The 17602-nt window shown below is 39.3% G+C and overlaps 1 protein-coding gene across 2 annotated transcripts in view; it reads right to left on the reverse strand.

Annotated features, from left to right (window-relative positions):
• The window catches only part of RFC1 (replication factor C subunit 1), a 71476-nt gene that overhangs the window by 49311 nt on the left and 4563 nt on the right, over positions 1–17602 (reverse strand). For both annotated transcript variants that reach the window (XR_010091248.1, XM_063457878.1), the window contains exons 3-4: positions 9925–9994; positions 9029–9148 (exon numbers count right to left, since the gene is read on the reverse strand). Coding sequence is in view for 1 of the 2 variants with exons in the window: in XM_063457878.1 (XP_063313948.1) it covers positions 9029–9148; positions 9925–9994 (190 nt within the window). In the remaining variant the exon portion in view is untranslated. The remainder of the gene's footprint in view (positions 1–9028; positions 9149–9924; positions 9995–17602) is intronic.

Genomic DNA, 17602 nt, shown 5'->3' on the forward strand with positions numbered 1-17602 from the left:
GGAGGCCCGGAGTTTAGGGGAGTGATTTCTAAGATAAAGGAAAGCAGAATCATGGAAGATCTGACTGCTAGATTGAGAGGAACAACAGTAGCTTTCCAGAAGGTTTGGGAACCGTGGGACAATAGTGTAATGGGTTCTGGTAATGATTGACGGGATGGATATGTGGTTTAAATCGGGGACCGACACAGCTGGATCGGAGTCAGACTGGATTTCCTTAGCCTCGTTCGCCTCCCCCCCCCCCTATCCTTCAAGCTCACTCTTTTCTCGTCCTCTCCATCCCTTTCCCTTGCTTTTTCTTTTCTCTTTTTCCCTTTTCTTCATCTTGTTATTAAACCCTTGGTTTCCAAGGGTATATTTTCTTTTTTACTTTATTATTTATAATGTTGTCTCAGTCTATATTGTCGTTCTTTGCTTTCCTCGCTCAGGCATGAGTAAACTAACGAAGAATTGAGGATGCCTAAAGTTCACCCTGATATGGATAGAGTTAGGGCTCCTTTATAAGATACGTAGCCTGATCAAAATACAACATCATCGATGGGTGGCAAGTGGTATAGAATCCATTAACAGGCTTGTCTTTGGGGCTAATGTTTTATTTCGTATTTTGGAAGATGATCTCTAACATTTTGGCCTCTGTACAAGCATTATCATTGTATTGCTCTCGCTATACCTCTCATGAGCAAAAGTAAGGAATTTAAATAATGTCACTATATAAAAACATAAAATCCTCGATAGGGGGCAAGTTGTATGGGATTCATAAAGTGGCTTGTAGTATGTGCCGATGTCAACTTATTTTTGTTCTTTAAGTATGCTCTTTTATATATTGGCTTCTGTGCAAGCCTTCAAGTTGTATTTGTCTTGCATTGCCTGTCGTGTGCAAAAATAAAGAATTAAAAAAAAAAACCTACACTATCCAGTGCCTAAATAGTTTGCATTTTTTTCCCCTCTTTGTGAGGTGAGCACACGTTTCAATAGAAATATGCAGCCAATTTAAACAGTAACCAAGGACGTGTTATAAACTAAGGCTCTGTTGCACAACGGTCTGATAAATAATCAAGGTTAGAAGAATTTGGATAAATTCCCTTCATAGCACAAAAAAAAAGCTGTGTTTTATGGTGCTCTTCTAAATACTCACATTAGGGATCTTTTTTATTTATTTTTTTAAATGAGCAAAGACCAATTAAAGTGTATCAATAGGGACATTCCTTTGACATCTACCTTTTTACAACATTGCAACAGAACTGCTTTTTAATATCTGCCACTGAAGTAATACCAATAACTCTATGGCCAAAAAATAGACATACAAAAATGTGTGCAAATAAAAACAAATAATCATACAAAATTTAGGATCCATCGGTACAGCAGAGACACTTCACACACTGTACCATAGTCAAGTACTATAATAGTTATATCATAAATTATATGTTATGATGAACATTTTTGGGGGGCAATCCTTGTGAATGACATCTCTTATAATCAATGTAACTGCACCTCATCCCTACTACGTACCCCTTTCCTATCCCCACATTTATTTTATGGGGCTTTAAACCCCCCCTCCCCCCCCCCCCCCTTTTTTTTTTCCCAACATGGGAAGAGAGGGGAGAATAAAAAAAAAAAAAAAAGATTTAACCAGGAAAGGTAAATTTAAATTTCACTGGTTTCCTAGTACATTTTAGTTCTAGATAATTCTGATTTTAATGTGACTCAATTTTACTGATCTTGGATAAGATGACCTTACCAGTTATGAAGCAAGTGACTGAAAAATTGCAGCTGCAGACCTGCCACTGGGCTGTCTCACACCGAGGAGAAACAGAAAAATGACTCCGATAATTATCCATATTGCAAGTAATATATATATATATATATATATATATATATATATATATATATATATATATATATATATATATATATATATATATATATATATATATACACATATACATATAGCAGATAAAACTTCTATCTTTTTTTTTTTTTTTTTTTAAATTCTTTATTTTTGTAGTGCAGTGAATAACATATGGCTTGTTATGCCCCAATAGCAATGAACAAGAGAGTGTAGGATACATAGTTTACATGCAAACAGGCATTACGTTTAGGATGCACAGTTTTTTTTTAAATAGGAATAACAGGAATATAAACAAGCTTATTTAGAGATCTCTCTAGATCAAGATTATGACAGCTACAGTCCATGTATAGACGGACCGCTAGGTATAGGATTAAGTAGTAGAATACAAGAGGTAACAGAAAATAGCAGTAGGAGCAATCAGCACGTTAACATTAAATGCAGTCGAGTAAATTAGGCTCCGTGAACAAACAGCCTCTTTTTTTTTTTTGTCATGAGTTAAGGCAGACATAACAGTGTATATAGAAAAGCTGATATACAAGCTAGACATGTTATCTGGGTGCATATTTTTCAGATAGAACAATAGTTAGGTAGTTATATGAAACAGGAGAGATAATACGCTTAACAGTTAACAGTTTGCTTATTTAGAATAACCTGCTTAGGTAAAGTCGCTCATAGTTATGCTGGTGATGTTTAAGGTTATACACGTGTGACTTGCTAACGATATAACATAAGTGCCTTGAGAGTCTAATATTAGGATTGAAGAGGTAACATTAATATTGAGCTTATAACATAAACAGGCTTAGTAAATTATGTAGCTATGATACTATAAAGTAGGTAATGTAACTTTAGCTTAGACATAGATTAATATCCCTAAGTTGCTCATGGTGTAAGCTGGTATACAGCTGAGTTATTTAGCAAAACATATACACTCTATGCTTTGATGCCGCTGGGCCAGCAGTCTCGATCCCGAGTCCCTGTGCAGTGACTTGTCTTGGCCTGCAGCCGTATCTCAAAGTCAGTGAGTTAGCCAATGCCCTGGCTAGGCTTCTGTATTACATACGTGTATTGTCCATTGCGGTGAGCCATGCTTTTTGTCGAGAGCGAGGTACTCCCCGTGCCCCAGGCCTGCTACAGACTTGGGTCTTCTTTGCGTCAAAGTGTTTCCCAGCCGGGAGTTTGCAGGGAACTTTACCGTGTTGGTGTCGGCTTGTTGTTCCCTCCTGCATGTGTGGTCTGAGCTTCAGGGGTGTTCCCAGGGTGGCTCTAGGCCTAGGAAGGTGTAAGGTGGCGCGGTGTGCCTTTGAAGCGGTCGGGTTGCCTTTGGGGGAACTCTCGTGTTTCTTCTCTCGTAGTGCCTGATTTCTCACCCGTGGTGGCGCCGCAGGTTGAGCTCGGTTCATCCGCTCAGTTAGGTCGGTCCAGAATTTTTCGAAGGCTGCATCCAGTCTCGCTTCAAAGCGATTGAGTGAGTCAGTAAGGCCATCTTGATGGTTTACCAAAGTTTGAGTTACTGGCGCATCCGCCATCTTGGGTGCCACTGCAAGGCATTCTGCTTGTCGTGTGGGCAGCTCACATGGACCTCGGAGGACCTTAGAGTGGGGCCCAGCAGGGACCGGGATGACCCCCACCGGCCCAGAGGGGGGGAAAGCGAGACCAAGGCTGCTTGCAAGTCGATTAGTGGACAGGAGACCGGCCGTGCCTCCCGCCCGGTTTCTGTTAGTAGGCCGCAAGGCGCCCCCTTCGCCACGGGTGTATTTCGCCATCGGGTTTTTACCGCAGTGTTTTGCCTGCGTGTTTCCAAGTCGAGGTATGACCTTGATGGGCGAATTTTTGGGGCAGATTATCATTTTTTGGGCGTAGATATGCTTTAGAGTTGAGGAGCTTCCTCACCTTGCGTCCTGTTCAGTCAGCAGCCAGGCCCCGCCCCCCCAAAACTTCTATCTTTTAATAGCTTTTTTATTTCTGCATTAAAGCATTTCTGAGCAAGACGACACATAGAATTCAAAGTTGAGTTGTGATACAGGGGTGTCATCTTGCTCATAAATGCTTTAGACTTGAGAAAGGGAGGTTCTCCCGAAAGCTTGTCATTTAAAAAATTCTGTTAGTCCAATAAAAAAGGTATTAAGATACACATTTTTTTTTGTTTTTTTACATCTACATCACTGGACAAATACGGCTACAAAATATTATATATATATATATATATATATATATATATATATATATATATATATATATATATATATATATATATATTACATTCCAACAGAGCTGTGGTGGGGGAAAAAAGTGTGGATGAAAACCCCTTCTACCTAAAGGTAAGTGGATAGTTAATACATTGCTAAACAGGGGGGGGACTTGACTTCCAAGCGGACCAGACGTACCTGTCAAGAGCTCCTGCGTCAGGGGCCAAGATTCTGGGTTTACTGCCCGACCACTTGGTAACACTGGCTGCAAATAGCAATCATCCTGACCGGAGGACATTACTGCCCCGGGGATACCCGACTCGGTTCCCCACGCCTGAACTGTCCAAATCGAGGCCTGCTGCCTAAACAAGTGGGAGCTGAGGAGAGACGGCCGCTCTCCCAGTTCTCTGGCTAGCGAAGGAACACTCAAACATCGCTATCTCCTCCCCCCCCTTTGGACCGGTGGGGGATATCCCAGTCCCCACAGAGTTCTCACCTCAACACTGCTGAGAAGTGGGTTGTCAGGGGCATCCAGCGACCATAATTTTCTGAGCTGTCTGCACGTGGCTTACAAGTTAAGATGGCCGCCGGCATGACATCCACGACATAGGCCCACTTTGAGGAGCGCATTGAGAGAGCTTTTCAACTCCTGTGGTCTCGACTACGTGCTGCCATCAAGAGGCAATCAAAATGAGACTTACCTCCACAGACCGTGGCAAGTCAGACCTCTGAAACACGGCCAGCACTGATCAGCAAAGCCCCAGTGCAGCTGGCTCAATGGAGGGGAGGGAGGAGGAAGATGGCACCTCGACTCCACAAACACCACTCCAAGATCTGCCGACACCCACCTAGAACGCAGTGCACACGGGGACGTTTCCCCAGGCAGTGCTCACAAATCCGGGTACTCTATACTCGGCGGCGACGACGCCAGCTACAGGCCGGAGGGTCCCAAGATTCCATCCAAGCCGCGGGAAGCGAAGGGACCAGCGAGGAACAAGTGCTGGACTGTATCAGAGTATGGGGCTGGTGGGGTGCTTTCTGGAGTCCCAGTATTTAATTATACCTAGGTGCAGGCTCTATGGATCTGTGGGCATAGGATGATGATCCTCCTCCATATAGGGCCCCACTCTCTTTAGGCATCTAGGCCCATATGGAGCAGAGTACTTGTCCCTGCACCCCCTTTTTAACCACTTTCCGTTCTGAGCACCAAGTTTAGCTTTTTTTTGTGTTCAGTTTCTTTTAATCTTGCCCCATTAATTACCATACATTTGAGGACTCACGCTCCAGCTACCCAACACCAAACGCTAGCTCAACTAAGCCCACACAGTAGCTAGGAAACACTGCCCTGCTTAACCAACTAACACCCTATGCGGTCCACCTTGGCGACACTAATCATAACATGCTGAGCCTGCTCCGACACCCAAGCTTACTATTTAGCAGACTCTCATACCTCATATGTACATACCTAAAAGTACTTGTTGTAAGTTTAAAACAAATGTCCTGCTATGCTTTATTAGACTATAGTGTTAATGTTTACCATCATAGACATAACTGCCTAGCTTAAGCCTAGCTTGTTTTCTACTCTCGAAAATTGTGCTGTTTATGCAAATGTCATACCAATGTTCTTTTTATCGTGTATCACACTAAGACTGCTTTCTAATGTTGTTGTGACATTGTGAGCATACCTGTATTCATTCGAAGCACAACAAAAATAAAGAATTAAAAAAATACATTGCTAAACACAAATACACACCAATCAAGCCATAAGACTTGCTTTTACCACTAAAATTTCACTTTAACAGTGCTCTCACTACTGCAAGGGATTCTGGGAAGGCGTATGCAAATGAGCTCAACAAAGAACCACATTTTTGCCTCATAATTCCACCTTATACATGGATTCCTTGGAGTATGTGTCTGCTGTAAACAACAGCTTTGAAACACAACTCAGGAAGAGGAGCAAAGCCAGTGAACCACTCATGGACAGCTGTTTTGTTGTGTTTCAAAGCTGTTGTATACAGCAGACACATACTCCAAGGAATCCATGTATAAAGTGGAATTATGAGGCAAAAATGTAGTTCTTTGTTGAGCTCATTTGAATACGCCTACCCAGAATACCTTGCAATAGTGAGAGCACTGTTAAGGTGAGATTTCTGTGGTAAAAGCAAGTCTTATGGCTTGACTGGTGTGTGTATTGATAGATAGATAGATAGAGATAGATATAGAGATAGATATAGAGATAGATAGATATAGAGATAGATAGATATAGAGATAGATAGATATAGAGATAGATAGATATAGAGATAGATAGATATAGAGATAGATAGATATAGAGATAGATAGATATAGAGATATAGATAGATATAGAGATATAGATAGATATAGAGATATAGATAGATATAGAGATATAGATAGATATAGAGATATAGATAGATATAGAGATATAGATAGATATAGAGAGATAGATAGATATAGAGAGATAGATAGATATAGAGAGATAGATAGATATAGAGAGATAGATAGATATAGAGAGATAGATAGATAGATAGATAGATATATATATATATATATATATGCTCAATGCCAACAGCTATAGCCACATAGTGAATTCCTCCCCAAAGATTTTACCAATTTACCACCAGTGATTAAGGGCTGTAAAAAACAAAAAACATGGTGGCAAAGTGTGCACTCTACAGATCTTTTCGAAGGCTGACTTATTTGTGATGCATGTATGAAGTTATTAGGAAGTGGACGAGGGCAAGTGTGACGAACGCCCCCTTGCCTGAACATTCGCCAATGGCTCCTGGAGGAGTGTGGAGGCTAGCCTCCTTCCCACTCAATATGGGCCATAGAAAAGGCTGGTAAAAAGACGGTTTGTAGGATTTATTTGTACTGTTCGGGAACCGAACAAACTCACGAACTGCGGACCACCTCTGTGCTTGCTAACTTCTCCTGACACTTCAATCATCGTGTGTTCTAATTGTGTTGCTGGGTGGCCACCGTTCATATGCACCAACACGAGGGAACTGTGTTGGCAGCCATCTTGTTTGCGAGAATGCAGGTAGCAGTGTTTGGGCATAGAATGCATGGAACTAAAAACTTACACAAACTCCCGAACACTGCCGAACAAACGCTACCAACAAGCCAGAGTGTGCGTTCGGTATTTCTTTCGGATGGAACTCCCAAAGTTGACCGCCAAAAGCACCAAACACCCTGGAACTAATTTTTATGTGTTTTCATATTTTGTATTGTTTTGCTGAGTTATGGTGGCATTGCATTTTGGGGACATTTTGTGGGTGTGTTTATGGGTGTGTTGGGGAAGTTTCATTGGCATGTTTACTGTGTCTCTGTACTGTATAAAAGTGGGCCATTGAGCCCTGATTAAACAGATTTGTTTCACCCTTCACCAAGTCTAGGCTGATGTTTGGGGAACTTGGGCTATAATCACTATTTCGCTTGGAACTTGGGAGATTCTTCACGTATAAACTCAGCTGGAGTATTGGGATCCATTACAGCAAGGAAACCCATTACTAGTTGGTCACATACTTATTAAAGAATCAAGCAATACAATAGCTGCAGTTCCCCGACACACTACTAATAACAGCGCCACAGTCACCTGAATGTTTGACACAAACTTACAATAATTGCATTTTTATTATGGTGTTCTTTAAATAAACCCAGCTCAAAACCTATATAGCATTAATAATTAAACCTGACTTATCACCAATGTCATCATTCTCAAAACACAATGCTACAGGTCATTGCTTGGTGTGAAAGGCAGCATGCTGAAGAAAGCATTCATCATGTAAAAGGAAAGCTGCTACTGCCATTAGCAGTTATCTCCAAATATAATGAAATTACAGCAGGAATATTTAACAGTTTCTGTTTAATAGAAAAATATTAAATGTTTCTGTTCAAAGTGTTACACAGACTATTGACTCTAAAGGGGCACTATAGTCACCAGAACCACTACAGCTTAATTTAGTGTTTCTGGTGTCTACAGCATGTCCCAGCTGGCTCAGCAATGTAAACGCTACATTGCTGCCTAGTAACACCTCTATGTGCAGTCACTCACACGGCCACTAGAGGTGCTTCCTATTTGAATGCTGCAGTGTGTGCAGTACCTACATTCAAGTGTCCACGCACTGCATGGCGCAACGTGGCATTTTGCAGCGTGCGTATGCAATAGCCTCCCAATGCCTTCCTATGGGAAAGCATTGGATTGGCTGAAATTGTTAAGAATGATGCCATGGAGCGCTATCATGGAGAAAAGGCATGTTAAAAATCGTTTTAGTCTATTCTGAGCAGGGCATGGGACCTATAAAGGTGGCCCAGCACTATAGGGTTAGCATTACATGTTTGTATTCCTAACAAAGTGTTCCTTTAAGAATACCCAAACAACACCACCACGTTACAGCAGGCAGATAGCTTGGAGACCTGACGAAAGTCCCCTCATGCTTTGCTCATCGCCATAGGCGACCTACCCCCCCACCCCTTCCAGTTAGACCCTACCGGGCTCACGGCCAACTTCTCTTTATAGTACTACACATGGGAGGCGGTGCCCCCGTAAGTGGGGAACACTCGCCAAGACTTCATAACTGTCACTAACCCACTATATGATCTCTCAGAAGTTCACCTTTCTTTATATATTAAAAAACCCTCATCCCACACTTCCACGCATGTCACAAACACACTCATCTCTCAGTCTTTACCATTGTCAATTAAGCGAAATATTGTCAACGATACTATGTTTATCACTTTTCATCTCTCTTTTGTGACCTGTGGCTTATATTTTCTTGTACAAGTAATGTGTGGCATGAGAAAAATAAAGAATTAAAAAAAAAAAAAGAATACCCAAACAAAACGAGAGAAGGAAGGGGAAAAATTATATATAAAAACAAAGCCAAAAAAACTGGTACAATAAAAAAAACCTAAATGAAGAGATGAAAGGGGTTTTGGTTGGTATGGATCACAATACAAGTTTTATTATTTAGCTTACCACTTTCAGAAACATAGCAGACCGGGTCCGGTTTAATGATTTTTTTGGCCTGTACAGGTGATGGTGACTTCTCACGTGACTTTTTGGGTTTCTGAACTGGCGGTGTGTCTTCTTCAGAATCTGGAGGGAAAATTATTGGGTGAAGAAGTCAGACAAAACCATTTCAAGTTAACAGCTAACCATAAATAAAGCAGGCTCACTTACCGGTACTTTAATACGGCGTGTGCATTATGCATAACTGGTTCAAATGTGTTTTACACTTCCTTATTGAATTTATTATTTAGATCTTACAAATATATATTTCAAATGACTTGTGACATCTCTTAACTTTCAATGACACTTTGTTTTTTTTTATTTATTATAATCTCTAAATCTAATCCAGCATTGCACTCTCTCATAGTACTGGCCACTGGAGACTTTTATCAGGGGGTACAGAAGAGAACTAATTCTACCAGAACATTGTACTTCATTATTCAAATTGCAACTGACTGTCGGGATTGGTTTTTAATGGATGTAGAGCATATTCTGTAAACCCCAGTTTAGCACTGACGTGCTTGGCAGATATTTAATTCAGAAGAATGAAACTGCTACCTAACCTGATAACATATCTTTATCAACATTTATTCCTGAAGCCTCCTCACTGTGCTTGTACAGCTTCTGACCCTTCATAGTATGCACGGAAGGAGCCTGTGAGGCTATGTAACTACTTGTGTAGCATTTACCTGTCCAGTAGGTACAGGACACAGGTACTTGGATGGCCAAACTAAACCAATTATGGAAACTTAATCTGTACTATGTAACACACACACACACACACACTTTTTCGCCAAGTGGGATTTTCACATTAAAGCTCGTTGTGTTCAGACAGTTAAATTGGATCACTCCAGTAATCTTACCAGAGTCAAATATCACTCTCCTTTTCTTGCCGACATTCTTCCCTTTTAAGTCATCATTTGGACTCTTTACCTAAAATAGAGTAAGAGGAAACACAAGAGTTAATACAAAACTAGTTTTTGATCTGATTCATAGGGGTGTTTTTCTAAACCGATGCGGAGTGTTAAGGCCATCAATATTCTATATAAAACATGCAATACTGCATATAGCTTTATATTACCTAGACAGAAAATAGCCTCACCCTAAATGAGTCTGAAACCTGTGACTTCATACACCTCTCCAAAGCTTGCTGCCCAACCTAACAGCACAGAGGAATACAGACACCTCAACCCCCACCACTGCAATATTTAGTGCAAGTGATGAGAAGGAGAGCACAATTGTGTGTAATAATATACTTTCCATATAACTAAGTGCAGCCTAAAGAATACAGAGTACTCCATTTCAGGATTGACTAATAAACAAGAGGGGGAGAGCTAGATGGGTATCTACTTGCCATTGGCAAGTAAAAGTGTATCCCTGGTGAGTACAAATACACCCCTAGCAAGTGTGCAAAGGACCCTTCATGCTTGCAGTAGCAAGTAACTTTTAAGGCCTGGATAGAAGCAATGGCCTTTCAAATTTAAGTTGTGTTATATAATATATAGCAAAAAGACAAAGAAAGTGGGATAGAGGATCCACCTATACAAAACAGGTGGAAACTCCAACCCACTATAAAATAACTCCTCAAGTAGAGTGTCACAAAAATGGGTAATAAAACCTTTATTTAGAAAAATATTGTATACATAAATGCACCAAAGCAGGGTGTATAGAAAGTGAAAAAAGAATTATAATAAGTAAATACCGACACCAATAAAAAGATGGGCAAGCTAAACCACAGAGTTGCTTAACTGTAAAGGTAATCAATAGTATCTATCTTACAGTAATAGGAGTAGAATCGCCTCAATAATTACAGTAAAAAGAGCAGCAAAGTGGTCTAGTCTAAAGAAAAAGCTAAATGGGGGTATAAAGTATCTAGCAGTGGATAAAGTGCCGACATAAAAGGCGGCCAGGCTGAAAATTGAAAGAGTCTCTAAAGGGTTAAACCACAATAGGAGAGACAGGTCCAGTAGTTTAGTTAGTAATAGGGATAAGGATAGTAAGAGTTCTACCCATATGATAAAGAGGTCAAAGCCTAGTATACCCTAAACTAGCTGTCTTAGCCCACACTGCTTACTGCTGCTTTAAGGCAGCCTCACATAAGTCCCTCAATGCTATAATACAAGGCGCATAAATATCGCCATGAAAGCCCAGGTGGATAAAGGAAAAGAAGAAATAAAAAGAGTAAGCTAATTGGAGACCATAGCATCGGCTATTAGTAGCACCAGAAGAGAGTAAGCTTTAGAATAAAGATAATAGCGTTGGCTATTTGCAGCTCGACGCGCGTTTCGGCGTGTTCAGTACGCCTTTGTCAAGAGCTAGCTGGCAAGTGAAACGGGGTCCGCTTATAAAATGGGTAAGTACCCGCCCCTAAGAGCAAAACCTCCAATCGGACGTTCTGATTGTCCAGGAATGATGCGGTACTCCTCAGATTGCCCGGGCCAATCAGGGACGATGGGCGTGGTATCTTCGAACCACGTGTACGGATCCCAGGGAAAGAAAGGTTACGGGAGGGGGGGCGACGGGTCAAAATAAGTCAAGAAGTGATTGCGAAGCGGAGTTAGCTTCCTCAGAGTGAACCAAAACACAGTAAAATGTAAACAAAGTGTGTTTAGAATACACCACAGGGCGATATAGTAGATACATAAGTAAGTATACATAATAATAGGAAAAATATGTATCACATCTAGTCCATTAGAAGAAAAAGATTCAAAATTGTCTACATTGTTATCACAGGGTGTTATAATTGTTGCCAAGCAATAAGAAGTCATGCATGCAGCAAAACATATAGAGTAAATCTTAAAATGTATCACTTTATAAAAGAGTGAAAACTATAAGATTTATAAATGAAATTGTTATGGTTCCCATGAAGTTAAAGATATAGATTTGAAATGACTAAAAAGAGGACCATAACAATTTCATTTATAAATCTTATAGTTTTCACTCTTTTATAAAGTGATACATTTTAAGATTTACTCTATATGTTTTGCTGCATGCATGACTTCTTATTGCTTGGCAACAATTATAACACCCTGTGATAACAATGTAGACAATTTTGAATCTTTTTCTTCTAATGGGCTAGATGTGATACATATTTTTCCTATTATTATGTATACTTACTTATGTATCTACTATATCGCCCTGTGGTGTATTCTAAACACACTTTGTTTACATTTTACTGTGTTTTGGTTCACTCTGAGGAAGCTAACTCCGCTTCGCAATCACTTCTTGACTTATTTTGACCCGTCGCCCCCCTCCCGTAACCTTTCTTTCCCTGGGATCCGTACACGTGGTTCGAAGATACCACGCCCATCGTCCCTGATTGGCCCGGGCAATCTGAGGAGTACCGCATCATTCCTGGACAATCAGAACGTCCGATTGGAGGTTTTGCTCTTAGGGGCGGGTACTTACCCATTTATAAGCGGACCCCGTTTCACTTGCCAGCTAGCTCTTGACAAAGGCGTACTGAACACGCCGAAACGCGCGTCGAGCTGCAAATAGCCGACGCTATTATCTTTATTCTAAAGCTTACTCTCTCCTGGTGCTACTAATAGCCGATGCTATGGTCTCCAATTAGCTTACTCTTTTTATTTCTTCTTTTCCTTTATCCACCTGGGCTGTCATGGCGATATTTATGCGCCTTGTATTATAGCATTGAGGGACTTATGTGAGGCTGCCTTGAAGCAGCAGTAAGCAGTGTGGGCTAAGACAGCTAGTTTAGGGTATACTAGGCTTTGACCTCTTTATCATATGGGTAGAACTCTTACTATCCTTATCCCTATTACTAACTAAACTACTGGACCTGTCTCTCCTATTGTGGTTTAACCCTTTAGAGACTCTTTCAATTTTCAGCCTGGCCGCCTTTTATGTCGGCACTTTATCCACTGCTAGATACTTTATACCCCCATTTAGCTTTTTCTTTAGACTAGACCACTTTGCTGCTCTTTTTACTGTAATTATTGAGGTGATTCTACTCCTATTACTGTAAGATAGATACTATTGATTACCTTTACAGTTAAGCAACTCTGTGGTTTAGCCTGCCCACCTTTTTATTGGTGTCGGTATTTACTTATTATAATTATTTTTTCACTTTCTATACACCCTGTTTTGGTGTATTTATGTATACAATATTTTTCTAAATAAAAGGTTTTATTACCCATTTTTGTGACACTCTACTTGAGGAGGTATTTTATAGTGGGTTGGAGTTTCCACCTGTTTTGTATAGGTGGATCCTCTATCCCACTTTCTTTGTCTTTTTGCTACATTATTCTGGGTTAAGCCCTCTATACCTCCTGTAACCTACTCTAGGGTTAGTGGGGGTGGTTTTTCCACCACCTAACTCCCCTTTCTTTTGCTTCTTATATAATATATACTTCTCACAATGCTCTCTGACATGTGAATCTAGCGTGCTTGTTATCTGTATAAGAGGTGTGTGCACATTGTGACCTGCTAACTGCACAATTCTTGCTCTTGGCTCTGCAGCTCCATACCAGTCTTCAGCTCAGACCGATTAACCTTTCTCAAGCCAGTTTAGGGAATGGGGAGCCACCGATTGGCTGAGAGCATCATTATTTTTAATTTTTTATTTTTTAATAGTAACACTTTTAATCTACCAGTTTGGATTCTTTACCCATTTTTACCTGAATTCTCTTATGTGATTGTAACAGTATGCCATACATACTCTTTTTTTACTATGAACAGTTCTCACAGTCCACAGCATGCTTATGTGTATTCTTTATTCATATATAAAGTAACAATATGAAACATTCTTCACAATATAATGTTTCTTAACAATTTAATAATTTTATGATATCCCTTTTTCCCATCCTTTGTGTATATATGGGTCCATTGAGACCCAATGGACTATGCAATCAGAGAACTTTTTTCGAGTATCTATCATATCCAATGGTGGAACGCATGCCATGCGTCCCACGAAGCAAAAGGGAAGTACAACAGCCGGTCACAGCAATCTCTGATAGTGGAACGCAAGCTTAGCGTTCCACGAAAGAAGACTTCCGCATCACGTGATGGACGCACGCACGTAGGACGGAACGTGCGTTCCAACAGACCCCATATGCGTTCCACACGACGAACTTCCGGTTTAACAGATGCCGGTAATTTGGAAATCAAACCGCATATAAAAGAGCACGAGGACACAAGGTACACCAGACCAACTGAGGAAGCCAGTTACTGGCGAAACGCGTTTTGGACTCATAGATATTAATTTCATTGATCTTTGTATCATTTTATATTCACTATTATTTTTTACCTATACAAATAAATTTTGTTTAAACCTTCCTTGGAGCAGCCCTTCTCTATTCCTATTATTTTGGTTTAAAGTGGAGGAGACCAGGAGGAGATTGAAAGAAGGTGTGGGATCTCCCTTTAAAGATCCAGAGGCGCTTTCCACCAGAGCCAAGTGTTTTATTGGCTCTACGTTTGTGAGTTACCCATCTATTATTTTCTCACACATATTTCTGTGAAAACCATCTGCACTAAGATTTGTTTGTCTATTGTTTATTATTTGCAGATTATTATAATAGCATTCTATCCAATTGTATAACACCATTGTCTGAAAGGTAAATTGAAGCTCCACTTATATTTCTGTTTGCATGTTCTATGTTGTGAAGGTTAAGGGATCCCTTCACTTAAGTGTAAGAGCTCACTTTCACCTTACTGTTACTGTGGATACACCGTTTTCTTTCGTTCTATATATACACAGTGGCTGAGAGCATCAGCTGACTGCTTTTAACCAATCAGCAGCACCCTTGCCCTGCGTCACTCCAAGCTTCCTGAATCTGAAAATTAAGAAACTGGATGTCACCACTGGGGAGTAGACATCATCACTGGAGGCAACATTGGGGTTAAATGGTTTAACCCCTTAACACCGCAGCCAAATGTACAAGTTGTGAACGAAACAAAATGTAAACAAAACCTGGCATTTGCGCTATATGTCTGTCAAACCGTAATTCACCTCTTTCATATTAAATGCACCCCCCCTTATTATATATCATTTTATTCAGGGGAAACAGGGCTTTCATTTAATATCAAATATTTAGCTATGAAACATAATTTAATATGAAAAACATGGGAGAAAATAAGATTTTTTTTTATTTTTTTAGTTCTACATGACATTTTAACTGTCAATGTCATAATACGGTTTGCTTTTACTGCAATAAAATACACATATTTGTATTCAGCAAAGTCTCACGTGTAAAACAGTACCCCCTATGTACAGGTTTTATGGTGTTTTGGGAAGTTACAGGGTCAAATATAGCGTGTTACATTAGAAATTGAAATTTGTCAGATTGGTTACGTTGCCTTTGAGACTGTATAGTAGCCCAGGAAATAAATTTACACCCATAATGGCATACCATTTGCAATAGTAGACGACCCAAGGTATTGCAAATGGGGTATGTCCAGTCTTTTTTAGTAGCCATTTGGTCACAAACACTGGCCAAAGTTAGCGTTAGTATTTGTTTGTGTGTGAAAAATGCAAAAAACGCCAATTTTGGCCAGTGTTTGTGACTAAGTGGCTACTAAAAAAGACTGGACATACCCCATTTGCAATACCTTGGGTTGTCTACTATTGCAAATAGTATGTCATCATAGGGGTAATCTTCATTATTGGGCTACCATAGGGTCATAAAGGCAACGTAAGCAATCTGGCGAATTTTAATGTGAAAAAAATGAAACAAGCCTTATATTTGACGCTGTAATTTTTGAAAACACCATAAAACCTGTACATGAGGGGTACTGTTGTACTCGGGAGACTTCGCTGAACACAAATATTTGTGTTTCAAAACAGTAAAAAGTATTGCAGCAGTAATATCGTCCGTGTAAGTGCTGTTTGTGCGTGAAAAATGCAAAAAACGTCACTTTTACTGGCGATATCATCGTTGTAATACATTTTACTGTTTTGAAACACTAATATTTGTGTTCAGCGAAGTCTCCCGAGTAAAACAGTACCCCCCATGTACAGGTTTTATGGTGTCTTGGAAAGTTATAGGGTTAAATATAGTGCTAGCAAATTAAATTCCTTATACTTTCGGCATGGGTTGTCAGGCAGGTCCCGCTAATTGTAATTAATTAGGATACCTAATTATGTAAAATTATTTCATAAATATATGTGTATATATACATATGTGTATATATATATTTTTTTTTTTTAAATATTTTTATTTATATATAGGTATATATATAGTGATATATACGTATTTATTTATGTATATAGATATATATATTATTTCGTTCTACGTGTATTTTGATATAAATATATATATTAATATCACAATACAGTTAGAACGAAATAAAACACATCTATATATTTTTTAATATTTTATTTTTAATTATTTTTTTATTTAATTTTTTTACGTATTTACATATTTTTTTTTTTATATTATTTATAAATATATATATATATATATATATATATATATATATATATATATATAACAATAATTATATATATATATTTAATCAGTATCAGTCTACGTGTAATTTGATATTAATATATATATATAATTATATATATATATTAATATTAAAATACACCTAGACGGTGTATGTGTATGTGTGTATATGTGTATATATATATATACTTAGATCATATATATATATAATATATATATATATATATATATATATATATATATATATATATATATATATATATATATATATATATGATCTAAGTATATATATATATATATATATATATATTTTTTTTTTTTACACTTTTAACTTAATTTTATTTTATTTTCAGCCAGCAGGGGGACCAACTGTCATTACAGTTGGTCCCCCTGCTGGCAATGCCTGAGCCAGCTATACCGGCCATGTGATTGTGAGGTCCTCGCAAGGACCTCACTCTCACATGACCGGGAGGGACCGGAGGAGGCAGATCTGCCTCGGGGGGGCTCCCTGGGAGTCCCCCCAACCGCGATCGCCGGCGTGGGACCACCGGCGACCGGGTAAGTAAAAAAAAAAACGGCGGGCGTATATTTACGTCCTGCGGCGTTTAGAGCCGCTTTTAAAAGGACGTAAATATACGTCCGCCGGACTTAAGGGGTTAATCACTTGAGGTAAACGTGCCTCCAGGGGTCTCCTGGCACAATAACTTAATTTAGATGAAGTTGCTTTGGTGCCTGGAGTGTCGCTTTTAACTTCACCCATCACCAAAGATAATGCTCTACATCTGGGGTGATAAACACATGCACCAAAGACCAATTGTGGTCCACCAGACCTTTCAATGAGACCAAAAACAACTTTTCAGATTAAATTAGAACTCTGTAAGTGCCAACTTCAAGACCTGAATTAAATTTCTAAAGTATGCAGATTAATTATCTACCACACATGTAAAACACTGAATTACTAATAAAATAAAAAAGTAAGCAGAGTCAGTGTTCTCATTGTTGAGCACCCCTACTCTACTTAACTCACCCCTACCATTTCTTAAATAATCACGAAAGGCACCAAAACCATTTTGTGCCAATGAAGTTATCTGGGTGCAGTGGCCCTGTAGCTTTAACCCTCCAATGTAAATCA

The sequence above is a fragment of the Pelobates fuscus genome, chromosome 6 (genome assembly GCF_036172605.1).
Source record: "Pelobates fuscus isolate aPelFus1 chromosome 6, aPelFus1.pri, whole genome shotgun sequence".
In the NCBI taxonomy this organism is placed as follows: Eukaryota; Metazoa; Chordata; class Amphibia; order Anura; family Pelobatidae; genus Pelobates; species Pelobates fuscus.